Here is an 8,693-nt window from a genome sequence, read left to right as displayed (position 1 = left end):
TACCGAAATCTTGAATGGATAGTTTTCGAATGGATATGTAGTACAGGTTTTCTTGAATTGATGCCAAGTGTCGAGGTAGGTGTTTGAGGGATGAACGGAATCAAAGACTCTTCTCTCATGAGTGATGAGTGATGAAATGGAATGAATTGAATTGAATTGAATGAGATTGTGTTTAAAGGAGTTAAGAGTTGAATTCAAGTTTTTGTAAGACCGATGTTTACTTCATTAATTCCACTCTTAACCAATCCTGGCACCAAATCACATTCTTTTAAATTCTTCAGATTACATCATTAAATTATTTCCGATCAAAAGCAGTGGATAGAGATTGGAGTTTATGTAGAGAAAAAGAAAGAAAGAAAGAGATGTTAGTTGAAAATCCATCGATTCATCAACTTGAAGTTCTTGATGATAGATTTGGAAATCAAAAATCAGATGTTAGTGAAGTTGATCAAGAGAACAAGAAATTAAAAAGTGTAAGTCGACATCTTTAATAAATCAGTTTTAATGGTTGATGATGATTAATTTGAATATATGTTTGTAATCTATGTAGTTGAAGGTAAAGTGGTTGTCATCAACTTCAGATTTAACAAATCATCAATCTGATTCACTCTCACTCTCACTCTCACTCTCACTCTCACAGTCAGACTCAAACTACCATCGATTTGATAATTTAAGAAGAGCTAAATCAACTTCCAACTTCATCTCTTCTCATTCACCATCACCACCACTTCATCAGCATTCATCTTTCAAATCATCATTCAAATCATCATCAAATTCACTCAAATCACTCAAATCAATCTTAACCATTCATTCTTCAACTGATCATCATCTTCAAAAGTCAAATTCAACTTCAACTTCACCTAATGCTTCATCTTACAAAAAATCAAACTTGATTCATAAACTCATTCGTAGTGCTTCTTCTCGTTTACATCATCAAGCTGATATGTCATCTCATTCAGATCATTTCAAATCTCAGCTTCATTCACCTATCTTACTCTCTCCACCCTCTCAAAGGTCTTGTTCAGCTTCTACTTCTTCAGCTCACACTGCATTCGTCACCGTACCTAACTCGCCATCAACCGATCTTCAATCTACTTTTCTCAACTCAGAGGTTCGTCTAGGTTTCACTGTCAAATTCAAGATATCTTACTAACTATCCTTTTGCTTTGGTTTCTAGCCGGTCTCCCCCTCTTTCTCTCCCTCTCCTCAAAGACATCTCCCTGGAACTTTATCTCTACTTGAAGAAATTCGACCTTATTCTAATATCCCAAATCTCACTCAGATCTCTCAAATAGCATCAGAACATGCTTTGGAGCGAGATTGTAAATATGAATCAAACACTAGAAATGCTACCCAATCACCTACTCTGCAAGACACTCAAACCATCAACTCTCCTTTGGCTCATCTTTCAGACTCTGGCTCGCCTCATAGCCTTCAAAAGCTTTCCACAACTACCATGGAAGCCTCCTCATCACCTCAAACCACTATGGAACAGATCAAGAATAAGAACCATCATATCAACTCTCAAGCTGGTAGACCTCAATCGCCTCTCAATGATCCCCAAAAGTCTGCATTGATCCCTTCAGCAGAGAAGAAAGAAAGTTCATCTGTATTTGATCACGATTCAACAGGAGTCATAGTCGTCAATCAGAGTCGGGCAGGTTCAATCGATGCTTTAGACAGGCCTTCATCAAGGTCTTCAAAGCTGTATCACACTGAAGCAGTCTCAAGATCTGGACCGTCCACCCTTGCGGATCCACTTTCCCGAAACTCTTCATCTCAAGGACGTCCTTCTCCATCCACCTCAAAGTCCCTAGAAGACATGTCTAATCGAAAATCTTCAATTTCGGCTCTTCCTGATCATTTTCAATCTTTCAAGTCTTTGATGAATCGCCGCACTAGTGTATCTTCACGAATTTCCAATTCCGCTCAGCCTCAACCCGATATGACATCTCCTCATCCCACCACAGAACTTCCTCTAGCATCGTCCTCATCACCACCCAAGATTCGTAAAAGTAGAACAGTGGCTAAATTGGTAGGCCGTATTGGAAAAAGACTGAGGCCAAAGACAAAGACTCAAGATGTGAGAGGCAACTCGGCGAATGAATCTCATTATAGACCTCACAGTTTACTTCCTACCAAAGCGACAGAAGCATCCTCGGAGACAGGATGTGGCGATCTAACATCATCGACCGCTCCGGAATTCTCTGATTCAAGAGTGGTCGAATCTGACATGTCATTTGAAAAGGTCACTCCCGTCCCTCTGTCACCTGTCTCTGAGCCCAAGCCTCAAGCTGAAGGCCTTCAAGATTCATCCGAGAACCCCGTTTCGACGCCACAGTCATCAAGCTTTGGTAAAGTGCGCCCTTTACCTACGCCAAAACCCAACCTTCGTTCAGCCCGCAAGTATGACCTTGAATCCGATCCTGACTCCGACATGGAAAATGATACAAGACCTCAAACTAAAATCAGTCCTCGGCCTTTCAAAAATCTCTCACATCTCAATCTCTCTTCGATTGTCGATGAGTTTCAAGAAAGTGAGCTGGTCTATCAGCTACCAGCCTTGCCTTCGCCTATTTCACCCCTTTGTAGTCTTTTCACCGATCCTGGTCGATTTGATCATGAAAAACCAAAACGACCACCCACCAGTCCAGGCTATGCTCATCTCATCGCCACGTCTCAAATCTGTGATCCAAAAGGAAAAGCTCGAATGGTACATTCAGTTGAGCTAACCAGATTACCTACAACAGACAAGGGTAAAGTACTTGCCTCCAATTCTGTCGATCTTGATATCTCATCACGGCCAGCTGTCAATCGGGTTTCAATGGAGGCTTATAGGTCTATTGATCCATCCTCGGCTCTAAGTAGTACAAGTTCACAGCCTACCACTTTATTTGGACATCATTCCGATCAAAGTGAAGTTGAAACTCCTGCCTCACATATTTCCCACGAAGATAATCTGAACCTCCCTCGCACTCGTATCTCTCTCCATCCTCGATCATCTTTGCGTCTCGCTTCATCTCCGACTACCATCTCAACAGCCATACCTGTTAATTCCGATCAGGTGACAACATCTCTTCACAGGCAGAAGTCTGCGTCCGGTACACCCCGACCACCGTCAAGTGGCACACCAGATTTACCCAGGGCGTTATCTGCTTCCGTTGATAACATCACACAAAGTACAGCTCAAAAAGAAATCTTTCCTCTCTCCTCATCAGCTCACTCTCGCTCCATGGAAGTGACTCCATGGGATTATCAAGACATCCCTATGAGATCGACTGATGGCTCTCTCGATCATAGCCAGAGGTTGTTTCCAAACGGTCCTTCGACTTCACTTTTGACGTCACCAAAACAAGAAAGCTCACGCCAGCGTGCGTCCACGTTGTTCTTTGGAACTCTTCCTGGTCTCAAATCATCAACTCGACCCACAATCACAGGACAACACACGGTGTATAACCGACCTACTAAATTATCTGGATCCTTGGATGGTCAAAATCGTCAACCGAGCGTTAGAAATGATCTTCCATTCGTGCAGCGATGCAAATCTGAATCTAGACGAGAAATGTATCTTCATGTTAATGCATCTGTGTCTACTACCTCTTCACTGGGACTGTATCTAAACCTGCGAAGAACAGTAGGATCTATCGTTGGAGTATTTCTTCGCCTAATTCATTAAAAGACATTAAATCCAATCAGACCATTCCAAAGTCATCCAACTCACCATCTCGTCCTACTCAATTGCTTCAGACTTTCACTGCTCCTATAACGCTTAATCACCTTCCTTTAAAGGTCAGCCCTTCCTCACCTCCTAGTGATCAAAAGGATGAAGATCACTCTGCTTCGATTCCTCGGATTCATTCGCCTGCACTTTTAACCGCTCAGTGAGCTTTCTTTGAACCATGACTGCTCCCCGAAAACAACATATGCTTACTTTTGATCTGACTATTCTTATCTTTTTTTGTTGAAATTTTTAGACCAAGTTCTTTATGGAGATCACATTCAGTTTCAGTCCCTCGCAAGTCATCTTTATATGGTGATCCAAGTCCTACGACTACTTCTACCAATCCATCACATCGATTTTCACGTATGATCACAAGAAGTCAAAGTACAGCCAATCTAGGTTCAACTCCATCGAATCTCTTAACATCAAATCCAGTGAATCCATCTAAAAGGACAGGATCATGTCATGACAGTCCATCACGACTCAAGAAACCTTTGTCGACTGATCATGAACTTCGACGACGTCCAATGACAGCTGGACCTAGTACGATTTCTCGTGGTACAGCACCTATGAAAGGTTAGTGAACTTTTGTTGATTTTTTTTGGGGGGTTTGGGGAAATCAAGATGAAATTGGTGGGATCAGTTTTTGAGTTCTTTGACTGATTTTTTTTTTCGGGAGGTTTCTTAGTGGAATTACCTGTTAAGTTGAAACTTTTGGATAGGAATGGTGAAGAACGTACAGAAGATTATCTTGAGAGACTTGGTGAGACATTAGAAAAGAGTATGATTGTTAGTGCATTAGCAGCTAGGTAAGTGATTTGATACCTTTTTAAAACCTTTTTCATTGAACTGATTTTTTTTTTTGAATTTGGGATTTGGTTAGCCCGGATCCATTTCATTTATCTGCGATTATTACTTACCTTGATTCATTTGAGTTTGCACATGATCCGATCGATTTAGCTTTAAGGAAGTTACTCATGACTATCTCTTTACCAAAAGAAACTCAACAGATCGATCGAGTCATGGAAGCTTTTGCAAAACGATATGTGACTTGTAATCCCAAGTTGTTTTCTTCATCAGGTACTTTTTTTTTCGGGTCTTTAAATTTGATTTGAATTGAATTGTGATGTTGAGTTTCTTTTGGGTTTGGGTTTATATAGATCAGGTTTATATTTTAGCATTTTCGATTATTATGTTACATACCGATGCTTTTAATAAACATAATCGTGGTAAGATGAGTAGAGCTGATTATGTGAAGAACACAAGAATGGATGGGGTACCTAGTGAAGTCCTAGAGGTAAAGATTTTATTTTCCAACTTTAAATCATGAATTTGAACCAATTTGATTAACATTAATCTTTTTTTTTCTCAATTTTTTTTAGTATATTTATGATAATGTGACATATACACCATTTGTATTTGTAGGAGAAGATCGAGATATAACAGGACAGAAGTTAGAAGTACCTGCAGAAAGTTCAATATCTACTTCGTTTTTTAATTTAGGATCTAGTACGAATAGTAATTCAGGAGGAGGATCATTGAGAGAGAATAAAAAACAAACACATGATCCATATTTAATGATTTCAAGAGGATTGACTCATCAATTCAGATTAGATCTTGAAACGTTGATTCCAAGTCGAAACCCATTTAGTTTTACTGGTAGCGTTTCATATTTAGATACGAAGAAATTGAGAAAATCATTTACGTTTTCACCTTTGATTCAAATCATTAATACGAGTAAATCGAATTCGATGATGAACAAATTAGTTTCAGAAGTGTCGAATGAAGATGGGTTGATAGGAATAGATGAAAGTTTGATGATCAACTTAAAGGCTGTTAAAGTTGGATTGGTGTTTAGGAAAGAATCAGGTGATGGAGATCATCATCAGAGTAATGGATTGATTAAGAATGTGACGGCTAAGAAATGGAAGGAATGGTGTGTGATCTTGACTAGGAGTCAATTATTATTTATGGTTTGTAATTTTTTATAACCAAAAAAAAAATCACTTTCTCTTTTTTTTTTTTTTTTTTTTTGGTCATACATTTGTTCTGATTTATTGACCACTGTTATTGATAAGTTTTTTTTTGCTTTTTTTTTTTCTGTAAATTAATAGAAAGATACGACACTGGTTGATGAACTTCAACAAAGTTTTTATGAAGCTACTAGAATGAATGCTGATAATCAGGATGAACAACTTGTGGTTCGAATCACTGGATTGAAACCTGATTCTGTATTTTCTTTGGAAGATGGAATTGCATTATTAGATCTGTAAGTTTTAATTTTTCTTGGGTTTCAGAGGTTAGGTATGGAATGGAAACATCAATGGTGTTTATAAGTCACTGACTCAAGTGGATTTTGTTTTTTTTTGGTTTTCTTTCCTAGTACTTATAAACGTCGACCTCATACTTTTAGACTTATTTTGGGAAAAGAACAACAACAACAACAACAGTATTTGATTGAGGTTGCAGATGAGAATGAAATGAATTCATGGATTAGTAAGATGATTCTGTGATTGAGTTTCATGAATCTAGACTGGAAATCTGATCGAATGATGTTCTGTTTTGGTTTTCATAGCTCATATTAATTTCGGAGCTACATATAAATCGACTGATTTACCATTTCGAACATGGCAGCTTTCAGATCAAGTTTCATCTAATCCATTATCACATTCCACCAGCAGTATTGGAGCCAATAGTATCTTGTTACGTAAATCGAGAGGTAGTACGAGTAGTTCGTTTGGTGGACGATCAGTGGGTTATCCAGCAGAAGAAGAAGAATTGATGGAAGGAAGAAAGTCTAGGTCTAGAAGAGCTTCTGATTCGATGAATGGATCGTTGAAGTCTAGGAGTTTTAATAGACGTGGATCTTTGGTTCATCAGGGTGGTAGGGCTGATACACCTGAGAGATTGAATCGGAATGGGAATGGGAATGGGAATGAGCCTTTGACGCCTGGGAGTGGGGGTGGATCGTTGAATGTGGCTAGGTATGAGATGGTAAAAGTGAGTAACGTCTGATGTTTGTTTTAAACCTCACGAAATTAAAACATGGATTGATTTGATTTGATTTGAATGACATTTTTTACTTTTGGAAACAAAAAATTAATCAGAATAAAATCAAAGAAATCGAAAAGGAGATTATTAAAGCGAAAGTTGAATTAAATGAAGATTTAAGGATTGCCAGGAATTTAGCAGTTTTAACACCCTTTCAAATTTCAAATAAGAATCGATTACAACTTTCGATTTTACCTTTATCTGATCGAATTCGAGTCTTGAGATATAATTTATCAAAATTGATTTGTTATCGAGAAGTATTAGTAAGAGATAATTTATTAGATAAAGCTAATTTAATGAACCCTTCGATCAAATCACCTTCTATTGATCAACATCGTGATAAAGAAGAACCAACAGAAGAAGCTTGTACACCTAAGTCTTCTGGACTTCCTTTAACTTTAGGAAGAACTATTACCACCACTACCACTACCACTACCACTACTACCAATGGTTTGATTACAGAAGAAATCGAATCGGATAAGATCAATGGAAGTCAAAATGATCAAATGAATGAAAATGAAGATGAAAATCGAATAGGTTCACCCATTACAGCTGAACATCTCAGAACAAATCATGTATCAGAAGTAGAAGTAATAGTAGAAAATGAAGTCAAAGGAATCATACCAGAAGCCGAAAGTAAGAGATCATATACACCAAGCTCGATCAAGAGTCCAAGCTCATCTATTAAGATTGTAACGAGTGGAAGAAGACAATCATCATCTTCATCTGATCATCATTCTTCAATTAAATCATCTTCTAAGAAATCACCTGGTTTAGGTGATGAATCCGGTTGGGGTTCACCGCTTAAGAAGAAAAACACTTGGAATGTTAAAGGGTTGAATGGGATTAAAACTCATTTGGCTCATAGACCTGCTACGGCTAATACTTTTCAAAGTACAAGTGGAGCTGGAAGTGGAGCTACGAATGGAGTTGGAAGGATAGCTGTTACGGATCAGTCTAAGAGGTTGACTCAGGCTTGGGGTTTACCTTGACAATGGGTTTGGATTCTTTGGATTCTTTGGTTTTTTTGGTGATTGCATTTAATACATTTTGATTTATATACATACATCTATATATACATATATACATACATACATATCTTATTGATGATTATTTATTAGTTATTATCTTTTCACTTGGAAGAATTGAGGTTTTTTTTTCTTTGGTATATTGTATTAATTTTTGAATTTTTTTATTTTTATATTTTTATAAAGGTTTTGGTTTTCACTTTTTTGTTTTCACTTTTTGGTGGTTATGTTGTAGATGTTTGTGTGATTGTGTTGTGTGATTGTGTGATTGTGTGTGCTTGTGTGATTGTGTGATTGTGTGATTGTGTGATTGTGTTGTGTGTTTAAAAAAAAGGAAAAATTCAATGAATTTGAAATCAAAACAGAAAAAGAAGAAAAAAAAATGGGTTGGTTGAATGAGATATTAAGAAATGATTTAAATTTTTGAAGAAGAAGAAAAACAAAGTTTTCTAATCTTGTGGAATTGGGATCAAAGGAGATTTATAAAATGAAGAAAATGATTCTTTTTAGGAGAAAGAAATGGATTGATTTCTTGTTGAATTGTCATACTATTACGGTACTCAAAGTTGTGTATACTTTTCTGTGCATAGTTTTCTTTTCTTTTTTCACAACTTCACACAACCAGGAAAAACTATGTTTTTGGCTTAAAAGTACATATCTTTGAGCTTCAATCAAGAAACATACTTTTTCCAAGTTGTTTGTAGTTGCAAAAAAACACAAAAAAACTATGCACGGCAAAGTATACACAACTTTGAGTACCGTTTATATATTTGGTTTTAGGTGTTACATATTTATACATCAAAACTTTTATTCTGCAAATCAGACTTTCATACTTGTTTAGAGATGATGAGATTGAGTATGTAGAAGACGAGATGTGTCAGTCTGAGACTTAA

General features: G+C 37.2%; 1 protein-coding gene across 1 annotated transcript; it reads left to right on the top strand.

The window, feature by feature from the left end:
• Window positions 1-362: 362 nt before the first annotated feature.
• On the top strand, window positions 363-8,158 carry MELLADRAFT_76996 (uncharacterized protein; the record flags this gene model as incomplete). Its single annotated transcript, XM_007406462.1, has 14 exons — window positions 363-473; window positions 551-556; window positions 641-1,111; window positions 1,178-3,634; window positions 3,697-3,881; window positions 3,975-4,297; window positions 4,401-4,530; window positions 4,605-4,801; window positions 4,882-5,018; window positions 5,104-5,694; window positions 5,836-5,990; window positions 6,135-6,217; window positions 6,297-6,721; window positions 6,829-8,158. 14 exons carry the CDS (start codon window positions 363-365, stop codon window positions 7,762-7,764), a joined length of 6,207 nt encoding a protein of 2,068 aa, XP_007406524.1.
• Window positions 8,159-8,693: the final 535 nt, after the last annotated feature.

Source organism: Melampsora larici-populina, assembly GCF_000204055.1.
Source record: "Melampsora larici-populina 98AG31 unplaced genomic scaffold MELLAscaffold_6, whole genome shotgun sequence".
Lineage (NCBI taxonomy): Eukaryota > Fungi > Basidiomycota > Pucciniomycetes > Pucciniales > Melampsoraceae > Melampsora > Melampsora laricis-populina.
The sequence above is the reverse complement of the archived record's forward strand: the minus strand, read 5'-3'. Positions and strand labels throughout refer to the sequence as shown.